Source organism: Nerophis lumbriciformis, linkage group LG24, assembly GCF_033978685.3.
Source record: "Nerophis lumbriciformis linkage group LG24, RoL_Nlum_v2.1, whole genome shotgun sequence".
NCBI lineage: Eukaryota > Metazoa > Chordata > Actinopteri > Syngnathiformes > Syngnathidae > Nerophis > Nerophis lumbriciformis.
In genome coordinates, this window is record NC_084571.2 from 23,587,574 (window position 1) to 23,614,529 (window position 26,956).

The 26,956-nt window shown below is 38.9% G+C and overlaps 1 protein-coding gene across 4 annotated transcripts in view; it reads right to left on the minus strand.

Moving 5' to 3' along the window:
- Positions 1-16,570, minus strand: part of LOC133620373 (transducin-like enhancer protein 4) — a 107,905-nt gene extending 91,335 nt beyond the window's left edge. For 3 of the 4 annotated variants that reach the window (XM_061981828.1, XM_061981826.1, XM_061981825.1), the window contains exons 1-2: positions 16,054-16,570; positions 15,657-15,754 (exon numbers count right to left, since the gene is read on the minus strand). In XM_061981828.1, the coding sequence (XP_061837812.1) occupies positions 15,657-15,754; positions 16,054-16,098 (143 nt within the window). In that variant the 5' untranslated portion in view covers positions 16,099-16,570. The remainder of the gene's footprint in view (positions 1-15,656; positions 15,755-16,053) is intronic. The other variant, XM_061981827.1, reaches the window with a different exon arrangement.
- Positions 16,571-26,956: the final 10,386 nt, after the last annotated feature.

Genomic DNA, 26,956 nt, shown 5'->3' on the forward strand with positions numbered 1-26,956 from the left:
TATTTAAATACATTTTAAATATATCACTGACTTAGATAGAATATCGCAATATATCGTAATACTGTATGGTATTGCAACTCAAGTATCGTGATATGTATTGTACAGTCATTGCAAATATCCTGCCCTAACCACAAGCTAGTTTGTATGAGGAACTGTGGTGTATAAGTACTCAAAAGAGATGATTTTGTTTAATTGAAACAAAACATCTTCTTTGTGATAACAGAGCAAGAACAAAAAAACTATTTCGAGTTTAATTCATAACTTCATCTAACAAGCAAACTTATCCAAGGAATGGTTATCCACGGTTCAACAATTTTGACAAATTACAGGCAACCACAGGAAACACAAAATATATTATTTTCCTTTGGGTTTTTTACAACAGTGCACCCTAATTTAAAAAAAAAAACATCTGATACAGTCAATATAACAAAAAAACAACCAGTGGGCAACAATCACCAAGCAGGTGAGTGGGCAATAATTACATGATGGCAGCCAGAGGTGCAGGGTGATTATTATGCATTGGTATGGCGCCTGTGGGTTCCACCCCCAGCCCAAATATTTCACACTTCATCATGTTGGCTAAAAAAGTATTTCACACCTCTTGCACTTGCAGAGGAAGACGTGCAATGTGGAGATTGATAAGGTTTACCTGTGGTTAGTCACTGGGCGTATAATAGAGGAAACTGGGGCAAATGTGGGTTTGAGTTGGCACGTTGTTTGCAGTTGTTTGTGGGCGCAGCAGTTGGGACGTTTGGCGGTCTTGGTACGGAACATCTCTGTGTGGAACTTGCGTGTTTGCCCCGTGCTTGCGTGGGTTCTGTCCGGGTACTCCAGCTCCTTCCCACACCCGGAAAACACGCAGAGTAGAGACCGTACATCGTTTACTGTGAGTGTGAATTTGTTTACACATGGCGTGTGATTGAGCACCAGTCCAGGTTAACACAGCCTCTCGCACTAAGTCAGTATAGAGAATGGGTGGACGGATGGTAGAGAAGCTACACGTGGCGACCATGTACGCAGAGTACGTGCTAACTTAGTAGTAGTACTTTTTTTTAGAAGTGGCATTTAACGACTCTGCTCTCATTTCCATTATATTAACGATTTACTGTCCTCAAAACACTAGTTGTGTATTAAAGTTGTTGAACATAACCAGTGTGTCCAGTTTTATGATAGTGACTGACGCTACACTTTCTGATGGTGACACTACACTTTATGATAGTGACACTACACTTTATGATAGTGACACAACAGGGGTCTCTAACAGGTAGTGGGTAAAACAGTGACTCAACAAAGGGTCAAAGAATATTTGCTTCTACTAGTAATATTTCGGTAAGTGTTAAATGATAAATTACCACAGTATAGCACACAGTTTGAGTGAAAAAGTGCTTTTAAAAAAACCAAAAACAAATAGGGCAATATAAATGATGCTAGTTATATAAATAAAAGACAAATCAATCACCCGTCTTTTGCTTTTGTCATAATAGTTTTCACAATGACAAAATTGGAGACCTCTGCCCTATCGTGAAGCAATACACTGAATTTTATCATTTAGGGACAACATTTTTGGCCTCCAATCCAATTTGTTGGCCTCATATCTGATCTTATTTCGAGTTCCGACTCGTACTTTGACAATATACTTTTGAATTGAAAATGTTTTATAGGAAGTAACTAAAGTAAGGCAATGCAAGGCAATTTTATTTATAGAGAACAATTCGTACAGGAAGCATGTAAACATATATATATTTTTTTTATAAAGCTTATATTAAATTTGCTAATATTGTGCTAAATCAGATGATGCATTAAATGTGTGGTATCGAATGCTTCATAAAAAAATGTACAAAGCCATCGTGTATCCAGAGACTAACTAAACGCTAAAGACTTACAGACTTTGTAAATAATTACAAAATACACACAATTTTTTTTTTTATAATAAGAACAACAAAAATATTGATCTAATCATTTTATTATCGTTTATCTACTGATTCTCATCAATAATGTCGATATATGGACTGATCGCCCCAACGTTACGTTGAAGCTTTAGCGGTTAGCTTCTTGTTGTCCTGATGTGTGTAGCATGCTTAGCCATCCCTTTTTCTTTAGTCCTCCGGTGATAATGGTGGTGAGGATTAGTATCTTAGAAGCGGCTTCACACTGTGGTTGCAGCTTGTTCTCAAATTGGAGCCAGTGTTCTGGCAAGCCATGCACCCTCTGGAATTCATTCTTCACGATTCTATTACAATTTAGGTGCTACGATTCAATTATAAATTTATTATCTGTACACCTTCAATTATCTTATTATATATTAATATTATTATCATGTACCGGTATATTGTTACAATACGGTATATTAATATTATATATTCTAAATGTATTACATTTAATTATTATTAATATTAATGATATGGCTACTGACGTATGTAGTATGGCGTAATTTCAGTTTATTGTATTTAGTGCGCACAGCATAGATATGTATATATATAGATAGATGTATATATATATATATATATATATATATATATATATATATATATATATATATATATATATATATATATATATATACACATTTATATATATATATGTATGTATATATATATATATATATATATATATACATATATATATATATATATATGTGTATATATATATGTATATGTATATATATATATATATATATATATATATATATATATATATATATATATATATATATATATATATATATATATATATGTATATATATCTTACTATCTTACTTAGATTATCCAAAAAATAGTGCTCGATACCGTGGTAGAGCGCAATATATGTATGTGTGGGAAAAAAATCACAAGATTACTTCATCTCTACAGGCCTGTTTGATGAGGGGTTCCCTCAATCATCAGGAGATTCAATCCTGATGATTGAGGGAACCCCTCATGAAACAGGCCTGTAGAGATGAAGCAGTCTTGTGATTTTTTCCCCCACACATACATACATACATACATACATACATACCAGTGACGTGCGGTCACTAGAGGCAGGTGAGGCGCAGCCTCACCTGCCATCATGGAAAGAAAAAAAATGTAAAAAGAAAAAAAAATTAATTAAATTGTTATATGTATCCAGTGATTATACTAAAGTTATTTTCCATTTAACTTCACCAGTTTTAGATTCTTTTTATTCAAAATCGCTGAATTTTCACATTTGCCGTTCAAATACTAAGAAGAGACGGTGCGGTGATCAGCAGCCAGTTGAGGCACGTCACTCAGTGCCGCAACATGGATTGCGCAATGACTCGGCTAACTGCTGGCCTGCTGTGCAGTGAGACTGTATTGCTATATGAACTATATTATACATTTCCATAGTTTAGTTAGCTGAGGTATATAATGTACAGTGTATTTTGTCAACAACTGTATGTGTGTAACGTATTTTTTGTGCTGAGCATTCATAAAACGGCTGCAAAAGACACACTGGCTGAGGCTCGCAGTAATCCGGCCTCCTGGTGGTAGAGGGCGGTAGTGATCCCAGAGATCATTCCTCGGTCGCAGAAGAAGTGAGAACAAGCAACAGTTAGCAAGTCAAATGCAGCGGTTGTTTATTATTTCCTCTCGCCTGAACTTTTATTAAAAACATGGAGGATTACATATGTAAAATAAAACAGTTTTCTAAATTGGACTTTAAATCGAAGCAGGAGGTAATAATCAAAGGTAGACCAACACCGGAGCTAAAAGGTTTCCTTCAGACTTCGGGACAGAAGACCCGTTCTTTTCAAACGGCGTGGGACACACGCAAAGGCTGGCTGTGTGGATGTCCAGCAAGAAAGGTAAGACCATAATAATGTTTTTTTTAATTAAATGTGCTTTTTTGTGTGCTACAGTTTGTATGTGTAAAGAATGCTGGTATGAGCTTTTAAACATAACCCGTTAACTGCTGCCAATCAAATGGTGAATAAGATACTCTTTAGGGTTCATATGTTTGTAAATCTGACTGTGATGAAGTCAGTGCCTCACCAGCCATCAACCTCACCGCACGTCACTGATACATACATACATACATACATACATACATACATACATACATACATACATACATACATACATACATACATACATACATACATACATACATACATACATACATACATACATACATACATACATACATATATATATATATATATATATATATATATATATATACACATATATACATATATATATATATACACACATATATACATACACACATACAGTACATACATATATATATATATATATATATATATATATATACATATATATTTATATATATTAATTAGGGCTGGGCAACAATTAAAATTTTTAATCAGAATTAATCGCACTCTTTCTCTGATTAATCACAATTAACTGCATTGTATACACAAAACCCAATAATGAATTCAAAAGTAGTGTGTAGTGCACCTTTATTGGAATATTCTCCCATATGAACAAAAGCGCCAAAACATTTGTTGTGCAAACACAATTTAAATCAGTACTTGTTAAACAGTAGCAGTTAAATAGCAAATTTTATGAAAATCAACTCAAAAATTGTAAATACAAACTGCCAGGGTATTTAAGTTATCCTGTTTGTTATGGAAAATAAATATAATCTACATACAAATCCCTGAGCCACAATCATAACATCCGAACAGGCAATTTCTGAGGTAACAGCAGAAACATTTTCTTTTATCAGGGAGAAAGAAAAGAAATGGGGAAGCACAAAACACTTCACTGCTGGGATTTCCTTTACAGGGGACTAGAATGTAAAGTCCATGTTAATAATGGAGTTCCTTCAGAGAATCTCACTCAACTCGGTGCAGTTTGTTCATTCTTAGAACTTGACGGCCATTCATTTTAAATGTACTGACCTATGAATTAAAGTGCCATAACATTTACTGTGCAAACACACTTTTAACAGCATTTTTAAACTGCTAGCAGTTAAACAAAATATTTGTAAATCTTCAGCCTCAGCTTCAACAATGTTATCAAAGCAAATACAAAATTAAAGCTTATTGCCACTACCTGGGCATTAATGTTATACCGTTCCTTATGAAAAATAAAACAAAGTCCTGAGCCACTATCACAACAATTCTACAGGCAATTTCTGAGGTAACAACAGTTACAATAAATGTAACAATGCCCCCCGCGACCCCAAAGGGAATAAGCGGTAGAAAATGGATGGATGGATGGATATAATGCACTGTAACTTCAAGGTAATTATGGTTACCGATTGATGTCCAGTAGTCCCCACTGAGAGCAACTATAGCTGCACGTTGTAAAGTTGTCACTTTTACAGTCCTCTCCTTTTCATACAACTCGTGTATTCTTCGTGCGATGGTGCGTCTTGATGGCGGCTCATACGTGCTGTCACTTGTTGCGATTCGCTCAATGTTTCTCAGGCCGGCGTCTTCCACAACACTAATGGGCCTACAGTCTGTAACTATCCACTTCGCTATGGCATTTGTTAGCTTCTCTTGCTCTCGTTTATCTATACTTCTCCCGTACGCTGCATTTAACGTAGTCTGCCGAAGCCTGGCTCCATTTTCTGCTTTGTTGAATGGTTTGCTCGCATCAACAGTGTGCTTCGCATTAAGGTGATATTTTAGACTGGAAGTACTCCTGTGATAAGAAAATTCAGCTTGGCAGTGGCTACAAACAATTTAGCTTCTGTCAAATCTGCCGCCTGGAAGTACAAACCCTGTTTCCATATGAGTAGGGAAATTGTGTTAGATGTAAATATAAACGGAATACAATGATTTGCAAATCATTTTCAACCCATATTCAGTTGAATATGATGTTCACATATTTGATGTTCAAACTGATAAACTTCTTTTTTTTTTTTGCAAATAATTATTAACTTTAGAATTTGATGCCAGCAACACGTGACAATGAAGTTGGGAAAGGTGGCAATAAATACTGATAAAGTTAAGGAATGCTCATCAAACACTTGTTTGGAACATCCCACAGGTGTGCAGGCTAATTGGGAACAGAAGGGTGCCATGATTGGGTATAAAAACAGCTTCCCAAAAAATGCTCAGTCTTTCACAAGAAAGGATGGGGCGAGGTACACTCCTTTGTCCACAACTGCGTTAGCAAATAGTCAAACAGTTTAAGAACAACGTTTCTCAAAGTGCAATTGCAAGAAATTTAGGGATTTCAACATCTGCGGTCCGTAATATCATCAAAAGGTTCAGAGAATCTGGAGAAATCACTCCACGTAAGCGGCTTGGCCGGAAACCAACATTGAATGACCGTGACCTTTGATCCCTCAGACGGCACTGTATCAAAAAGCGACATCAATCTCTAAAGGATATCACCACATGGGCTCAGGAACACTTCAGAAAACCACTGTCACTAAATACAGTTTGTCGCTACATCTGTAAGTGCAAGTTAAAGCTCTACTATGCAAAGCGAAAGCCATTTATCAACAACATCCAGAAACGCCGCCGGCTTCTCTGGGCCCGAGATCATCTAAGATGGACTCATGCAAAGTGGAAAAGTGTTCTGTGGTCTAACGAGTCCACATTTCAAATTGTTTTGGGAAATATTCGACATCGTGTCATCCGGACCAAAGGGGAAGCGAACCATCCAGACTGTTATCGACGCAAATTTCAAAAGCCAGCATCTGTGATGGTATGGGGGTGCATTAGTGGCCAAGGCATGGGTAACTTACACATCTGTGAAGGCACCATTAATGCTGAAAGGTACATACAGGTTTTGGAACAACATATGCTGCCATCTCAGCGCCGTCTTTTTCATGGACGCCCCTGCTTATTTCAGCAAGACAATGCCAAGCCACATTCAGTATGTGTTATAACAGCGTGGCTTCGTAAAAAAAAAGAGTGCGGGTACTTTCCTGGCCTGCCTGCAGTCCAGACCTGTCTCCCATCGAAAATGTGTGGCGCATTATGAAGCGTAAAATACGACAGCGGAGACCCCGGACTGTTGAACGGTTGAAGCTCTACATAAAACAAGAATGGGAAAGAATTCCACTTTCAAAGCTTCAACAATTAATTTCCTCAGTTCCCAACCGTTTGAGTGTTGTTAAAAGAAAAGGTGATGTAACACAGTGGTGAACATGCCCTTTCTCCCAACTACTTTGGCACGTGATGCAGCCATGAAATTCTAAGTTAATTATCATTTGCAAAAAAATATATAAAATTTAGGAGTTTGAACATCAAATATCTTGTCTTTGTAGTGCATTCAATTAAATATGGGTTAAAAAGGATTAAGGCTGCAACTAACGATTAATTTGACAATCGATTAATGTGTCGATTATTACTTTGATTAATCGATTAATAATCGGATAAAAGAGACAAACTAAATAAAATCCTTTCCAGTATTTTATTGAAAAAAAAACAGCATACTGGCGCCATGTTCTTTCAACTTGCCAAATAAAACAAGGAAAATGCTACAAAAATGCACACTTTTGACACCCTGCTATAGATTATAAAAAAATTTAATCTGATAAATCTATCGATAAAAAGCAGAGCCTGACGACGCATGAGCGTTTATCATAACTCTCTCGCTCTCTCTGTCTCTCCCCCTCCCTCACGAATGCTGCTGCGCGCACAATTATTTGTGTTTTTAACCTTCTTAACCCTGAACGTACATTGAAAATACACGCAACCCTAACTCAAAATGCCGGACATTTGAGGCATTTAAGAAACACCGCCCGACAGCCCCGCAGAGGAGGACATGTCCGGTGAAAAGAGGACGTATGGTCAGGACCTAGCCCGGTCGCTGCATGCTAGCAGCGATCGGCTTCACCGAACATGTCCTCTTTTGCTAGCATGCTAGCAGCTAACGGGCTGCGATAGACTGACCATACGTCCTGTTTTCACCGCACATGTCCTCTTTTGCGGAGCTGTCAGGGCGGAGTTTCTTAAATGCCTCAAATGTCCGGCATTTTGAGAATTGTTTACACAACAGGCAGTACGCTACTTAATATGTCCGTGTGGAAACTCGTTCGGCACATCTCCGCACCGAAACGAAACCCCCGTACCGAAACGGTTCGATACAAATACATGTACCGTTACACCCCTATTATTTTGATTATTGTTTCTCAGCTGTTTGTAAATGTTGCAGTTTATAAATAAAGGTTAAAAAAAAAAAAAAAAAAACCTGGCCTCAGCACATGCGCATAGCATAGATCCAACGAATCGATGACGAAATTAATCGCCAACTATTTTTATAATCGATTTTAATCGATTTAATCGATTATATAGTTGTGGCAGCTCTAAAAAGGATTTGCAAATCATTGTATTCCGTTTATATTTACATCTAACACAATTTAGGGGACGGAGTGGTGAAGTTGGTAAAGTGGCTGTGCCAGCAATCGGAGTGTTGCTGGTTACTGGGGTTCAATCCCCACCTTCTACCATCCTAGTCACGTCCGTTGTGTCCTTGGGCAAGACACTTCACCCCTTGCTCCTGATGGCTGCTGGTTAGCGCCTTGCATGGCAGCTCCCGCCATCAGTGTGTGAATGTGTGTGTGAATGGGTGAATGTGGTACTACTGTCAAAGCGCTTTGAGTACCTTGAAGGTAGAAAAGCGCTATATAAGTATAACCCATTTATCATTTATTTATCATTTATAATTTCCCAACTCATATGGAAACAGGGTTTGTACTTTATAATGAAAATGACCCTGTAAAAGTAATGTTGAGTTACTCTTCTTCTCCATACTTGTTTTGTTTTCTTTCGCCTTCTCCTTCCTTTTCCGCAGGAGCCAGCAATAGGCGTTAACAAAATAAAAGCATGTAAACAACATAAGCAAATGCGCGATAAAATAATTAATTGTCGGCATTAATAGTTTGATGGGTTAACTCGAAATGAACACATTAACTTGCCCAGCCCTAATATATATATATATATATATATATATATATATATATATATATATATAAATATACATACATATACATATATATATATATATATATATATATATATATACATATACATACATACATATACATACATACATACATACATACATACATATATATATATATATATATATATATATATATATATATATATATATATATATATATATATATATATACACACACACTATATTGCCAAAAGTATTTGGCCACCCATCTAAATGATGAGAATCAGGTGTCCTAATGACTTGGCCTGGCCACAGGTGTATAAAATCAAGCACTTGGGCATGGAGACTGTTTCTACAAACATTTGTGAAAGAATGGGCCGCTCTCAGGAACTCAGTGATTTCCAGCGTGGAACTGTCATAGGATACCACCTGTGCAACAAATCCTGTCGTGAAATTTCCTCGCTCCTAAATATTCCAAAGTCAACTGTCGGCCTTATTATAAGAAACTGGAAGAGTTGGGAACAACAGCAACTCAGCCACGAAGTGGTAGGCCACGTAAACTGACAGAAAGGGGTCAGCGGATGCTGAAGCGCAAGTACAAAGACTTTCTGCACAGTCAGTTGCTACAGAGCTCCAAACTTAATGCGACCTTCCAATTAGCCCACGTACAGTACGCAGAGAGCTTCATGGAATGGCTTTCCATGGCCGAGCAGCTGCATCTAAGCCATACATCACCAAGTCCAATGCAAAGCGTGGGATGCAGTGGTGTAAAGCACATCGCCACTGGACTCTGGAGCAGTGGAGACGCCTTTTCTGGAGTGATGAATCACGCTTTTCCATCTGACAATCTGATGGACGAGTCTGGGTTTGGAGGTTGCCAGGAGAACGCTACATATCGGACTGCATTGTGCAGCGTGTGAAATTTGGTGGATAGTAATTATGGTGTGGGGTTGTTTTTCAGGAGTTGGGCTTGGCCCATTCGTTCCAGTGAAAGGAACTTTGAATGTTCCAGGATACCAAAACATTTTGGACAATTCCATGCTCCCAACCTTGAGAGAACAGTTTGGAGCGGGCCCTTTCCTCTTCCAACATGACTGTGCACCAGTGCACAAATGTCCATAAAGACATGGATAACAGAGTCTGGTGTGGATGAACTTGACTGGCCTGCACGGAGTCCTGACCTGAACCCGATAGAACACCTTTGGGATGAATTAGAACGGAGACTGAGAGCCAGGCCTTCTCGACCAACATCAGTGTGTGACCTCACCAATGCGCTTTTGGAAGAATGGTTGCAAATTCCTATAAACACACTCGGCAACCTTGTGGACAGCCTTCCCAGAAGAGTTGAAGCTGTAATAGCCTATGGGTTAGGAATGGGATGGCCCTTCAAGTCCATATGTGAGTCAAGGCAGGTGGCCAAATACTTTTGGCAATATAGTGTATATGTATTTACACATATGTGTGTATGTATATATATACACACACACACACACACACACAAATATGGAAGACAAGACGTGCTGCGTGCAAAGTAAAAAAATAAAAATAAAATAAAAACCCTACTTGGCGAGTAGGCATCCTTGATTTAACTATTGTGCCTTCTAAAGCCACAGAATGTTCAGACACTTTGCTCCCAGTGGCCACAAACTTGCAGCTCAAATACGTGTCATGTATCTACTCCTTCATATCTATGGCTGACATACGTGTTGCCGCACTGTGTGAATATATTAGTCTCCCCTGATTTACTAATCTACTTGCTAATTTTCTCTTCTTAGCGGGTTACTCTCTGTTGTAACATGGGTCCTATTAGCTTTCTGTTGAAGTGTACAAGGCATTTTTTATTTTCCTCTTTCACTACTTCACACTCAAGTTCGCTTAGCGCCGCAGATAGCATAGCTTGTTCGTCCTCCACCGTCCACACATAGCGTTAAAAGAATGTTAGTTCATGGTTTTCCCATGGTTAGTTAGAACCATAGAACTAAAGTTTAGAGAACATGAGCATTAATGCTGCATTGACATACGTAAATAATCGCTGTTTGGACATTTGTCCATCGGTTCATGAATCGCCCAAGTTATAATCGGGATGCATCGGAGAATCGATCATTTTTCCTACCTCTATGTAATTATGTCACCCTGAGAGTCCATCCCTTTTGAAGGACTCTTTCACGCAAGTCATGTAAACAGAGACAGCTGCAGGAAAAATCGTCTGGGCTCCACAGCTCATCAGCCGATCAGTTAGGAAAAGCAAATATCGGCCCATGATTGGGACATTTCTACTTTTAAACAGGATGGAGGTCAGTTAACGATATCAATATGTATCACGATAGACAATCAAGATCAATAAAAAAAAATGTGTCCGATATATACAGGTATGTTTATTTTCTTCGTCGGAAGAAACCGGAAATTGTCAAGCATGGCTGGTTGCATTAACAAAGGCACTTGCTCACTGGTAACCGAGCAACACAGGAAGTGTTCACTGATCAGTGGGAGTGAAACGCTCACAGCCAATCAAGTAACAGTATCAACTATCAAGTTTGGTTGCACCATCTTGTTGTCTCGCGGTTGATTCTTTGGTCGGCGCGAGAAGTAAAATAAAAAATGAGTGCTGCAGAGAGTGAAGAAATTGCCGATAAAACAGGAAAAGTCACTTCGACAATATGGCCTTTTTTTGGATTTTTTAAAACGGACCCTGGTCAGACCAAGGTGTTCGTAATCAGTTTTACTACACCACCTTAGGCGCACTCACCCATGAGCACAGCCGGTGCTCTGAAAAAAAACAACCCTGCTTCATTAAAAAAATGCAACGAGTTGCATAATTGGATAGTTAGCAACATTAGTATTTTACATATTTTGATGAAATTTTCAGAAAATGCCCGAAATAGGTCCTTGAAGAAGTGCTCTGGTAGTTTTAATAAGTATTCATATATGAGCTTGTCAAGATACTTGTTGTTGACATTCATTTTGTCACCATACAGTATAGACTAGTGATTCTCAAACTGTGGTATGTGTACGACTTGTGGTAAGCGGGCTCCATCTCGTGCAGTGGTTCTTAACCTTGTTGGAGGTGCTGAACCCCACCAGTTTCATATGTGCATTCACCGAACCCTTCTTTAGTGAAATTTTTTTTTTCTTAATTCAATCTTAATTTATAAATATTAATCATGAAATTATTAATATTATATTAAAGAAATACTAATAAAGATATATGTTACAAATAGAAAGTTACAGGAATGTACACATAATCCCGTGTTTACATCTCATTGTGCAACATGTGAATGTTTTAGTGGGAACTAAATGCGATATCGGAAAGGGGTAAAAATTATTTCCAAAGCAGGACCCCCACCCAGACATACAATACTAGTACACAGCTCATGAAAAACTATATTTTTTGTTATTGTCATTGTAAGTGGGCCAAAACACTTATATTAGAAAATAATACCATTCAAATGACTGCTGTCATTTGATTATAATAATAAAACATCCATCCATCAATTTTCTACCGCTTGTCCCTTTTGGGGTCATTAACTTGGTATTTAGTCAGGTTTGGGACAGGTGTGCTGCTGGTGTGGCCACAGTGTGTACATCTAAGTTAAAGTACCAATGATTGTCACACTAGGTGTGGTGAAATGTGTCCTCTGCATTTGACCCATCCCCTTGTTCACCCCCTGGGAAGTGAGGGGAGCAGTGGGCAGCAGCGGTGCTGCGCCCGGAAATCATTTTTGGTGATTTAACCCCCAATTCCAACCCTTGATGCTGAGTGCAAAGCAGGGAGGTAATGGGTCCCATTTTTATAGTCTTTGGCATGACTCGGCCGAGGTTTGAACTCACAACCTACCGATCTCAGAGCGGACACTAACTACTAGGCCACTGAGTAGGTCCACGCATATGGTAAATTAGAGGGAACATTGTTTGGGGGAATCCATAATACGCCAATAGGGAGAAGTTTTTATTGACACGATGAGTCGGGTGTGTCTTGACCTCCAGAGGCCGACTCACCGAACCACTACAGTTCGATCGAACACAGGTTAAGAACCACTGATCTAGTGGTACGCCAAATAATCACTGCATTAAATATCCAAACTGTGTGTAATTAGGGTTGTACGGTATACCGGCACTAGTATAGTATTGCTAGTAGTACTAATGAATCAAAAACGGTATACTCTGTTTGAAAAGTACCGGTTCCCCCTTTTCTTTTCTTTTTTATAACGGGCATGAGGGCGCCCCGTCACGTCATGACATTGTTGGTTTTACGAGCAGAGGAGCATGTTTGGCAGTGCGCACACACGGAGTACTTACAAGCAGACACGGTGTGTCGACAGAAAAGGGAGAATGGACGCATTTTGGCCTAAAAACTAAAGATAAAGGTGAAGTTATAACACTAAAACGCCCTCAGGAAGAGGTACTTTAAGACATGGCTAGCTAGTTAACAGCTAACATCCATCCACACTTGGCTGTGTTTTAGCTACTTCGAAATCACTAATCCTGGCCTCCATGGTGACAAATAATGTAAGTTTCTAACAAGTATCATCCCTGCAGGACGAGGAATAGCTAAACATGCTTCACTACACACTGTTGGAGGATTCGATAACTAACCGCTAATAGCAAGCTAGCACCCATGAATGTAAACAAATGCCATGGGTGGATCTACACTTAACATCCACTGCAATGATACCAAGAACAAGAGCGTATCTAGTCGATACTACTATGATTACATCGATATTTTCTATCGTCACAAAATCTTTTTTCCTCTTTTTAAAATGTATATTATGTTTATAAAGTCAGGAAATACGTCCCTGGACACTTGAGGACTTTGAATATGACCAATGTATGATCCTGTAACTACTTGGTATCGGATCCATACCTAAATTTGTGGTATCATCCAAAACTAATGTAAAGCATCAAACAACAGAAGAATAAGTGATTATTACATTTTAACACAAGTGTAGATAGAACATATTGAACCGGTACTAAAATATTGGTTTCGGGAAAACCCTGTGTGTAATGTTACAGTGACCAAAAATAGTAACTATATTTGTTGAATAAAATCTATGCCTTGTTTGTAATTAATATTTAGGCCTACTATGCTACTGTATTATAATGTTGGTCATTATGGTGGTACTTGAAAAGTGAGGTGGTACTTGGTGAAAAAAGTTTGGCAACCAGCCATGCATTTTAGGCTAATTATTTTTACTGTTTTGGTTTGGGTCGTGGTATATAAAAAAATGCAGAAAAATAACCACAACATATCAACGTTTTATACCTTAATTGCTATGGTTATTTTGTTCGAGGACAACTTAAGCGTTGGTGCACATGGGTGCACAAGCTCAGTAGCGTTGGGTAGCAAATTTTCATGGGTATAGTCGGAAATATTTCTAGAACACCGACACTAAACCTCCAGAAAATAGTTCTCTTGTTTCTCTGTTTAGATTTTCACACTTTGCACTTTTCTGTTACACTTTATTAAGCATTTCTTACATATTCCTTATTATTACACCTTCATTTTAAGAGGTGTAGAATTGTGTTTATGTTGTTTGTTTTGAGTGTTTTCCATGGTTGTGATGACAATTAATTTCTGCCTTGATAGCTGAGAGGATTATAATCAGAGGAAGGTTACATTTTAAACTAAAATATTTGCATTTAATATATTTTTCTCCTGGTCCTCATTTTCGATAGCTCATAAAAATATCGACCGATATAGAATACATATATCGCGATACAGTTTTCGAGTATAGAACTCCTTTACACACAAATAAAATCAGGTCAACCACCCTTTATTTCAGGCCTGGGCAATTATTTTTACTCGGGGGGCCAAATTTAGAGAAAAAAATGTGTCTGGGGGCCGGTATATCTATTTTTAGGAACACTAATACAAAACCTTACAATAATATCTGATTGAAAGCTAAAAACGTTATGACAGATCGCCTTAAAAAACAGAATGGAATTTAAAAATGTTTTAATGCATGCGACACCCAGAATGTATATGTAATTAAAGAATGTGGGATTTACAATATTAACTAAGAACTATAAAACACTGAATATTGACAACATATGAAAGTCACACCCCCTCTTGATCAACATAGTTTACAATCAAGCAAAACGTAACAAAAATGCAACACAAACAGCGAAATATGAACACGAAGGGTAAGAAATAAACCCACCTACAATCTGATATATCTGATATTCAATAAGCTTTAGAACTTTGTTGTAAAAATCTCCTTCCGCGTCTGTCCCTGACACCCGCATTTCAGGCTGGCCGCTCTGGAATCACTGGAAACGCACCCACACTGCTTGGTGCCTCGTCTGAGCTGCTGTGACGTAGACTACCAAAGCAAATATTTTCACTCGAGGGTCCGAATTTAGAAAGAAAAAAAAAGTGTGTGGGGGCCAGTATATCTATTTTTAGGAACACTAATATAAAACTGATACATCACTAAGCTTTAGAACTTTGTTGTAAAAATCTCCTTCCGCATCAGTCCCCGACACCCGCATTTCAGGCTGACCCTCTGTGGAAACGCTCCCCACCCACACTGCTTAGTGCCAGTCTACGCTGATGTGATTTAAGATTATAATAGTAACTAGTATATCATGCAAAAGCACAGATTCCAACCATTGAAATACTTTGTATAGTTCAAAACTTATGGTCATTTGAAAATATCACTGCACATCATAATGGCAGCGACAGTTTCCATCTTAAAGATCTAAAAAAAATTATTTGGTAATGTCTGGTGAGCCAGATTGAAAAGTTTAAGGGGCCCCCGGCCTTAATTTACCCAGGTCTGCTTTATATTCAGGGATCTGACAACCCCAGCACTTAACACTCACCTGTGATACTGTGCCTGCAGAAACTGGAACTCCTCCTTGATGCGATCGCAGGACTCGGACACAGTGAACTTAAACGGCTGTCCAGGCTGGTGCACGACCTCAAGTGGAACCAACACAACCCAAGAAGAAGAAGAAGAAGAAGAGAGGAAGAACTGAGGTACGAGTGTCAAGACCACAATGGCCCCCTGTCAAGTTGTCTATGTTTTCGGACACATACGTCCTTCAATGAGCCCAATTGTCCTAGCAATAGCGCACAGTGGCACGGAAAGTCCAACCAAAGTGATTACGCATGCGCACTTCAATGGTAGATTTTATTAAATGTATTTTTATTTATTTATTGATATTATTATTTATACATTTTATTTATATATTTGTATTTAGCTTTTTATCTACTTACCGGGTGCCGCGCCGGAGGGTACATCTTGCTCAAGTCTCGAATCATTAAAAAGGCATTAAAAAGTTCCTCCACGTGAAAATAAGAAACAAAAGAATGAAGCGTGGCTCTTTCTCCTGTGCGTCAATAAAAAAAACAGAATCAAGCCGCCTCGGACCTTCGGCAGGTCACCATTCTTCCGGAGGTGGTTTAGTTGAAGAGATGAGAGAATGTCCCTCTCGCAGTCACTTATGTTGTTGAATTTCCTCTTCTAATCGTCGTCTTCCGCCATGTCGTGACCCCACTTGTCCTCCTGCTGCTGGCCAGCCGGTTAATTTCCTACTTCCTCCGTTAATGTTCACACATCCCGGCGGCGAACACTTCACCGACACTGACGGATCTCGCCCCCACCTTTCAAAAAGCACATTTAGAAGCAGCCAGTCAAACGAGCTCAATTACACATTCACGACGTTTACAACGCCGAGTCGAGCGAGCGTGTATGGGATTTGTAGTTTGAATGTAAGGGTGTTTCGTGCGTGAATCGGATGTTGAGAACTACAACTTTCTGCTTCTGGGATAAAGAGGGGGCGGTCATTAACGGCAACCAATAGTGATCTAGAAGTGCACGAGCCACCTGTCACTCATTTCTACGTCGTCCAACCACGTCGCGTTATGCAGACACCCCACGTGGGTGGACTCTGTCTGGTCCTAAATGACACAGAGCAATAATGGTAACTATACCGAGATTTATGTGGGTTTTATCACACACTCCCAGGCGAACATGTGCTCCCTGTTTGTTTCTACTATTTATTTATTAACCTATTAAAACAGTCTGCCATTATGTGCACATTTTTGCATTTTACAACCCCGCAATTAAATTGTCACCAGGCTTTGCAGGTACACCAGTCTGCTTGTATTGCGCATGAATAATTAAGACATGTAGGTGTGCTGATGTGAGCACAATGTGAATGATCACAGCTGCCAAAGTGGGATACATAATGGTGTATATGTACGGTCATTTCCATCATTGGCATGACTCACCTAAACAGGACAGCACTAAGACTCTTTGCACCTTTTTGACAGTGCGCCTGATTAATTATTGAGATTACATGCATCAATCTCCGTGTCTGTTCAATTTTGGTGACATCGTCATATACAGTTAACAATGTGATTATAATATTATAAACTCCCTTAAGCAAAGACAGTGAACTGATAATCAAATAATTAGCACAGTAAAGTAAGGACCTTTACCTAAGTTAGGTAAAATCTGCTGTAATGTTGACTTATCAAGAAATGAAGACTTTGAATGCTGAATATATGTAAATAAATGTATGCGTGTGCGTGCGTGTGCGTGTGTGTGCGTGTGTGCGTGCGTGCGTGCGTGCGTGCGTGTGTGTATAATATATATATATATATATGTATATATATATATATATATATATATATATATATATATATATATATATATATATATATATATATATAAGTTAGATAGATATGTATATTATATATATATATCTTTATCTTATATATACGTACATATATATCTATTATGTTTAGGAGGAGAGTAGACGGCACAGACCACAAGGGGGGCGGAGTAGGTCTATGATTTATTATATATATACAAACCCCGTTTCCATATGAGTTGGGAAATTGTGTTAGATGTATATATAAACGGAATACAATGATTTGAAAATCATTTTCAACCCATATTCAATTGAATGCACTACAAAGACAAGATATTTGATGTTCAAACTCCTAAACTTTTTTTTTTATGGCAAATAATAATTAACTCAGAATTTCATGGCTGCAACACGTGCCAAAGTAGTTGGGAAAGGGCATGTTCACCACTGTGTTGCATCACCTTTTCTTTTGATAACACTCAATAAACGATTGGGAACTGAGGAAACTAATTGTTGAAGCTTTGAAAGTGGAATTCTTTCCCATTTTTGTTTTATGTAGAGCTTCAGCCGTTCAACAGTCCGGGGTCTCCGCTGTCGTATTTTACGCTTCATAATGCGCCACACATTTTTGATGGGAGACAGGTCTGGACTGCAGGCGGGCCAGGAAATTACCCGCACTCTTTTTTTACGAAGCCACGCTGTTTTAACACGTGCTGAATGTGGCTTGGCATTGTCTTGCTGAAATAAGCATGAAAAAGACAGCGCATAGATGGCAGCATATGTTGTTCCAAAACCTGTATGTACCTTTCAGCATTAATGGTGCCTTCACAGATGTGTAAGTTACCCATGCCATGGGCACTAATGCACCCCCATACCATCACAGATGCTGGCTTTTGAACTTTGCGTCGATAACAGTCTGAATGGTTCGCTTGCCCTTTGGTCCAGATGACATGATGTCGAATATTTCACAAAAGAATTTGAAATGTGGACTCGTCAGACCACAGAACACTTTTCCACTTTGCATCAGTCCATCTTAGATGATCTCGGGCCCAGAGAAGCCGGCAGCGTTTCTGGATGTTGTTGATAAATGGCTTTACCTTTGCATAGTAGAGCTTTAACTTGCACTTACAGATGTAGCGACAAACTGTATTTAGTGACAGTGGTTTTCTGAAGTGTTCCTGAGCCCATGTGGTGATATCCTTTAGAGATTGATGTCGCTTTTTGATACAGTGCCGTCTGAGGGATCGAAGGTCATGGTCATTCAATGTTGGTTTCCGGCCATGCCGCTTACGTGGGTGATTTCTCCAGATTCTCTGAACCTTTTGATGATATCATGGACAGTAGATGTTGAAATCCCTAAATTTCTTGCAATTGCACTTTGAGAAACGTTAGTGTGTGTGCCTCACAATACGAAGGTCCTGAGTTCAATCATTCAATCTTTCGGTGTGGAGTTTGCATGTTGCATATATATATATATATATATATATATATATATATATATATATATATATATATATATATATATATATATATATATATATATATATATATATGTATATATATATATATATATATATATATATATATATATATATATATATATATATATATATATATATATATATATATATATACAGACCACAAAGGGGTGTAGTAGCTCAATGATTTATTGAGCTACTATATATATATATATATATATATATATATATATATATATATATATATATATATATATATATATATATATATATATATATATATATATATATATATATATATGTCATTGGGACCCCATTTTGAAAATTCCTAGCGCCAACACGGATGGAGTATTGGTGCATGCAAAACAGCTGCGGGCCGGTTCTAGTATCATCCCGGGGGCCATGGATTATTCATTCATGGGCCAGATCCGGCCCGCGGGCCTTGACTTTGATATATTTGGTTTACATTCACATGAAAAAACAGATACAAATGAGAATTGACTTGTATTGTGAACATAGCCTTTTTTTTAATTTTATTTAAGTTTAGGTCTTAAAAAAGAGTGGTGGTAGTATGGTGGCCATCACTCGGGTGCATCCTGGTAATGATCTAGACTTGGACGCAACATCCGTCCTGTATCTGCCTCGGTCTCTCTTTCCTTCCTGCTGGTTGGCACATCTTGGGCTTGTACACACACACACACACACACAGACACACACGCACACACACGCACACACACACACACACACACGCACACACACACACACACACACGCACACACACACACACACACACACACACACACACACACACACACACACACTCCATCCAAATACATATCTCTATCCAGCACACATACAAACTAATATCTCAGGTAAGCACAGGGCCTAAAGTGACCTGCTGTCGTGGCGCATGAGTCCACTAAGGCTCAGAAAAGGTAATATCATGCCCTCCCTCCATCCTCTCCAACAGCCGGAGCCGTGATGCGGGCGAGCAGGGGGGGCGGAGGCGGGGGTGAGGCAGGTGAGGAGGAATAAACAGATTTATTTGCCTGCGCCTGTCTCTGATTATTTTGCCCCTGCCTTTTGTTCCAGACCTTATGAAACCCAAATGTCAAGTGAGGCGAGGGCCTCATATCGAGTCCTATCAATCACGGCTCTCGCCGCGCCTGAAGCCCCAACGCCGGATTATTGGCTTCAACACAAGAGCTGCAAGGCCGGCGGCCACGAAGTCTCTGACGATTTGACAGCTCAGGCTTCCTTTTTTTTTTTTGTGTCTTCTAAAAAGGAACTTCATTTGGCAGCTGATGCACAGGAGATTGCAGGTTTTTGAGATGGATATGAGTGTGTATACTGTATGTGTGTCTTACCCTTTGTGACAGCTATTCATCAGCAACAAATCCCAAAACATATTGTTCTTGTCCAGTGTGCCACATAAGAAGGTCTATATCAGCTGTGTTCCATTTCATGCACGTCCTTAAACGCCACACTAAGCACAAGTGAAGAGGTGGCTGTAACATATTATGTGCAACCATAAACCGTTGGGGGGATTTACACCTACATGAATCAAGTGACCCACTTCCCATTTTTTGCCTCCCCTGTCTCTCAGTTCGGGTATGCGTCAAACAAAAACAATCATGTGGAATACACTGACAAAAATTATTTATTTTACAAAAGAAAATGTGTACGTAACATTTACTGTGTTTTTACATGTATTACTGTAAATCACAGGTGTCAAACTCAAGGCCCGGGGGCCAAATTTGGCCCGCCACATTATTTTATGTGGCCAACGAAAGCCTGGAAATAATATGCGTTAATACAATGCTTATCGTATTTTCCAGACCATAGGGCGCACCGGGTTATAAGGCGCACTGGCGATGAATGGTCTATTTTTGATCTTTTTTCATATAAAAGGCGCAACAGATTATAGGGCGCATTAAAGGGGTAATATTATTTAGATTTTTTTTCGAAATGTAAAACACTCCCTTGTGGTCTACAAAACATGTAATGGTGGTTCTTTGGTCAAAATGTTGCATAGATTATGTTTTACAGATCATCTTCAAGTCGCTTTCTTACGTGGCTCACCTTCTACAGCGTCCTCTCCCCGTCATCTTTGTTGTAGCGGTGTAGCATGCAAGGACGGAAGTGGAAGAAGTGTCAAAAGATGGAGCTAACTGTTTTAATGACATTCAGACTTTACTTCAATCAATAACGGAGCAGCATCTCCTCATCCGTGGCTCACTAGTGCAACAACAAGGCCGGAAATGTGTCCCGTGAAAAACCGTCCGACCGGAGCTCTCTAATAACTAAAGTTCTATGGGTGAATTATGTAAACCCACACCTGTTTTTAGCGCTTTGATAGCTAGTCTACTGACAGATATACAGTTGTGGTGAAAAGTTGACATACAGTTGTAATGAACATAATGTCATGGCTTTCTTGAGTTTCCAATAATTTCTACAACTCTTATTTTTTGGTGATTGGAGCACATACTTGTTTGTCACAAAAAACATTAATGAAGTTTGCTTCTTTTATGAATGTATTATGCGTCTACTGAAAATGTGGCCAAATCTGCTGGGTCAAAAGTATACATACATCAATGTTAATATTTGGTTACATGTAACTTTGCAAGTTGCACTGCAATAAGGCACTTTTGGTAGCCATCCACAAGCTTCTGGTTGAATTTTTGACCACTCCTCTTGACAAAAGTGGTGCAGTTCAGCTAAATGTGTTGGTTTTCTGACATGGACTTGTTTCTTCAGCATTGTCCACACATTTAAGTCAGCACTTTGCCATTCTAAATCCTTAATTCTAGCCTGATTTAGCCATTCCTTTGCCATTTTTGACATGTGTTTGGGGTCATTGTCCTATTGGAACACTCAACTACGCCCAAGACCCAACCTCAGGGCTGATGATTTTAGGTTGTCCTGAAGAATTTGGAGGTAATCCTCCTTTTTCATTGTCCCATTTACTCTTTGTAAAGCACCAGTTCCATTGGCAGCAAAACAGGCTCAGAGCATAGTATTACCACAACCATGCTTGACGGTAGGTGTGGTGTTCCTGGGATCCTTACCCTTTCTCCTCCAAAGATTATTGCTCGGTATTGTGGCCAAACAGGTCTTATCTTTGTCCATGAGATCAGCAGCAAATTTTAGACGAGCCTTGAGGTGTCGCTTGTGGAGCAAGGGCTTCCTTTTTGCATGGTAGCCTCTCAGTCCATAGCGATGCAAAACACTCTTGACTGTGGACACTGACACCTGTGTTCCAGTAACTTCCAATTCATCGCAGACCTGCTTTTTGGTGGTTCTCAGTTGACTTTTGATCATCCTGACCAGTTTTCTCTCAGCAGCTGGTGATAGCTTGTATTTTCTTCCTGATCGTGGCAGTGACAAAACTGTGCCATGCACTTTATACTTTACGAAAAATTGTCTGCACAGTTGTTCTTGGGACCATAAGCTGCTTTGACTTGTTCAAGTCAATGATTAGTTTTTTCACATCTGTGCTGAGTTCTTATGACTTTCCCATTGTCGCATTTGTAACCGAGTCTAATGACTGCATCACATGAGCCCTATTTAAATGGGCACAGAGAAGTCAACAGGTGTCAAACATAATCACTCACATGAAGTTAAGAGGCCATGCCATGAAGCTAATTTGATTTGATTAACTTTTCTACATCACCAAAATGTATAATGTATGTTGCTGTATGTATACTTTTGACCCAGCAGATGTGGTCACATTTTCAGTAGACCCATAATAAATTCATTAAAGAACCAAACTTCATGAATGTTTTTTGTGACAAGTATGTGCTCCAATCACTCTATCACAAAAAAATAAGAGTTGTAGAAATTATTGGAAACTCAAGACAGCCATGACATTATGTCCTTCACAAGTGTATGTCAACTTTTGACCACGACTGTAGCTGTTTGCAACTCGTTAAAAGCAAACATAAGTACTGTACTAAAAATATGACAAGACCACGAGCTTATGATACTATTAGTGGTTTAACAGAAAATACATTTTCTTAATTTAAAATTTTTTTTTCACCATTACTAATTTTATTGAATAAAATGTGTCTTTGCTTTGTTGCTAGCTGTATAATACAGTAATCAAATATGGGTCGTGAACGGGTACTGAATCCGATCCTCTTATGGCACCGACCGAATCCCGTCGGTCCACCCGGACACCCATTTACGTAAACCCCAACAGTGCCGCGTTGCCGTACTTGGGTTACGCCTGGTGTCACGTCCGGTTGTCGATTGCATTTTGGCACTTGGCGATTACCCCAGCAGCACTGAGAGCACAGTCTGCCAAACTGCCTTCAGGCAATGTTGCCATTTTCAATGCCAACAAAGAAACTGACAAAAAAACACTCCAACAAAGGTAAATTAAGGCTCCTCTTTTCCATGAAGGCGCTTGCTTGATGCTATTATGCTAACTGATTAGCATTTGCGATTTTACATGGCGATTTTAACACCTCCAAATTTGCTAATGAAAACTGCAACTAAGGTGCACGTTATAATCAAACAGCTGGTGTGTAAGATGTACAGTTGTTACAGTATTAACAAAAGACTTAAATGACTAGCTAACACATCATAAACCATACACTACTGTCATCTAACGTCAAGGACAAATCTGGGCAAATTAAGGCCCGGGGCCATTAAGCTTTCCAATCTGGCCCGCCGGACATTCCCAAATAATTTTTTTACATCTTTAAGATGGAAACTGTAGCTGCCACTATGATGTGCAGTGATGTTTTTTAGTTACTGGAAGTCTTGAACTATACAAAGTATTTCAATGGTTGGAATCTGCGCTTTTGCATGATGTACTAGTTACTATGGTAATCTAATTAGTTACTATGGGGCGGTATAGCTTGGTTGGTAGAGTGGCCGTGCCAGCAACTTGAGGGTTACAGGTTCGATCCCCGCTTCCGCCATCCTAGTTCCTGCCGTTGTGTCCTTGGGCAAGACACTTTACCCACCTGCTCCCAGTGCCACCCACACTGGTTTAAATGTAACTTAGATATTGGGTTTCACTATGGAAAGCGCTTTGAGTCACTAGAGAAAAAGCGCTACATAAATATAATTCACTTCACTACTATGGTAATCTACGTGACAGCAGCTCAGACGAGGCACCAAGCAGTGTGGATGGGGAGCGTTTCCACAGAGTGTCAGCCTGAAATGCGGGTGGCAGGGACAGACGCGGAAGGAGATTTTTACAACAAAGTCCTAAAGCTTAGTAATATATCAGATATATCAGATTGTAGGTGGATTTTCTTTACTCTTAGCGTTCATATTTCGCTGTGTTTGTTGCATTTTTGTTGCGTTTCGCTTGATTGTAAAACATGTCGATGTTGTCATAACTTAGTGTTGTATCATTCATTAATATTGTAAATCCCACATTCTTTATTTTCATGTACATTCTGGGTATCTCATTCAGTAAAACATTTAAAATTCCATTCCGTTTTTTTAAGGTGGTCTGTCATAACGCTTTTACCATTAAATCAGACATTATTGTGAGGTTTTGTATTAGTGTTCCTAAAAATAGATAGACCGGTCCCCAGACACATTTTTTTCTCTGAATTCGGCACCCCGAGGAAAAATGATTGCCCAGGTCTGGTCTAGGACCTGCAACTGTAAATGAGACTCAGAAATGTGATAATAAAATAGATTTCAGTGTCAAAAACAATATTTATTAACACTCACAAAAGCACTGAAAACTGTTACTGTTGAGTATCGGTATCAATTCGTATCGGTCCAGATGTGAATGGTGCCCATCCTGAGATATGTGCCACTTGAAAGTAGAAGCAAAAATAATTTGAAAATAATATCTGCTTTGGAAATCCAGACTGATAAAACTTAATGAGTCATCTAAACTGTATCTGATGTCATTATTTTAATGCCATAGTCCAATGTTTCCTCTGTACATTACCTGGCATACCTGTATCTATAAGACACCACGCCACGTCATAAAACATGTTTCCACCGACCGGTTAAGTCGAGTTCAGCTCTCCTCCGTACTTTTTTGGATTAGTAAAAGCCTGAGTTGGCTTTTGTTTCCATCGTGAGCTGTGTAGGCGTGACCCACTTTCCCCCACCAATGAATGTGAGACACTAGAAACGTGCTGTAGTACAGGTCACTTATTTTGGTATCATTCACAGGTTTTTTTTAATCAAGCAAAACATTGTCTGAACTAAACAGCACCAACTTGTGTTGCTGATAACAGGACTTTTGGTAATGTCAATATAAATCTTTTAGTCCGTTACTCTGGCTAAATTGAGGTCTAAAGCACATCCCAATACTGAAATGTGTATTTCTTTGAAACAACTTTATAAACAATTGATTTATGTATTAACACATTTTTAATACAACTTTTGATTTAATTAAATTTGATGCATGTTTTGGACTAAAACAAATGAAGTGAAGGAAATGTGTACAATTTACTCGGGCTGTGAATCTTTGTGCACCACACGATTCGATTCGATTCGATTCTTGGAGGTAACAATTCGACTGAGAATCGATTCTCGATTAAAAATCAATACTTTTTTGATAACATTGGTTGCCAGTTCTATGATTAACTACATTTCTCCATAAAATAAACAACATCTCTAATAAGTTTCTGTCAATACGTGGACCTTGGGGTGTTGTGTTTTCCCGGAATGCAAAGGAAAGTTGGCGCGGGCAAGGCGTGAAGGTAAGGACATGTTTATTTTTACACTAAAAAAAAGAAAGCAAACAAAAGGTGTGCACAATGGCGGAGAACAAACTTAACTAATGAAACCAAAAGACTAGCACAAAGGCAATTAACTATGAACATGAAACAAAAACACTTACTGTGGCATGGCATGACGCATATGAACTATAGTAAACAGGAATCTCATGAGTAGCAGAGGTAGTAAGGATAATGTCACCAGGACGATCAACAGAAAAAGACAGGTTTAAATAACAGTGGCATGATTAGTGACAGGTGTGTGAGTTCAAATGAATCAGGTGCGTGACATGAGGACAGGTGAAAACTAATGGTCGCTATGGTGACAAAACAAACAAGAGTGCACCAAGAGTCCAAAAACCAAACCTGAACATAACCAAAACAAAACACGATCACACAGACATGACAGAGACCCCCCTTACGGACAGATCCCAGATGTCCACAAGCAACCAACAAAAACAAGATCAAGAGTCATGGGAGGGCGGGAGGGGGACATGGTGGTGGGTCGCCATACCACGTGTCCCTGAATCCACCGGGGCGGAGTTAGGTGGCGACGACGCGTAGAACGCTGCTGCATCTGATGAGATGGGCAACCTGGGAATGGCCACATCCGTGGCCGACGAGGAGGTGGATGCGTCGTCATCATGGCCTGACTTCCTTGTTTATCCTCCCTCAGTGCCCTCCCAAGTTTTGCCCTTGGTGATTCTTCTGTTGATTTCCCCTGTGGACTTTGGACTGCCTTCCTTGATCTTTGACCCTCGCCCGGACACAGACCTTGTCACTCCTCTCCTGCCCTGGACTGCCTCGTTCCTTCGCTCTCAACACTTGGTAACACACACTTCAGCTAACTACACACATAGCCTCACACACACACACTTTTGGGTTTTGTCACACTCCATTTCCGTAGTTATTATTATTATTATTATTGTTTGATTATTATATATATATATATATATATATATATATATATATATATATATATATATATATATATATATATATATATATATAAAATAAAATACATAGAGCTAGGGATGATGTTTGATAAGAAATTATCGAGTTCGAGCCCATTATCGAATCCTCTTATCGAACCGATTCCTTATCGATTCTCTTATCGAATCCAGATAGGTTGTTGAATATGGGAAAAAAAAACACAATATTTGGTTTAACAAAAGCTCACTTTTATTTTATAAGAAAAAAATTAAATTAAATAAACAATTAAATAAATATTGACTGTTGTTACCCCCCTAAAAAAATAAAGATAAAAAAAAAAAATATTGACTGTTGTCATATTAAGTGGGATTTTTCAGAAAAACAAATATATACAGTATCACAAAAACAACCT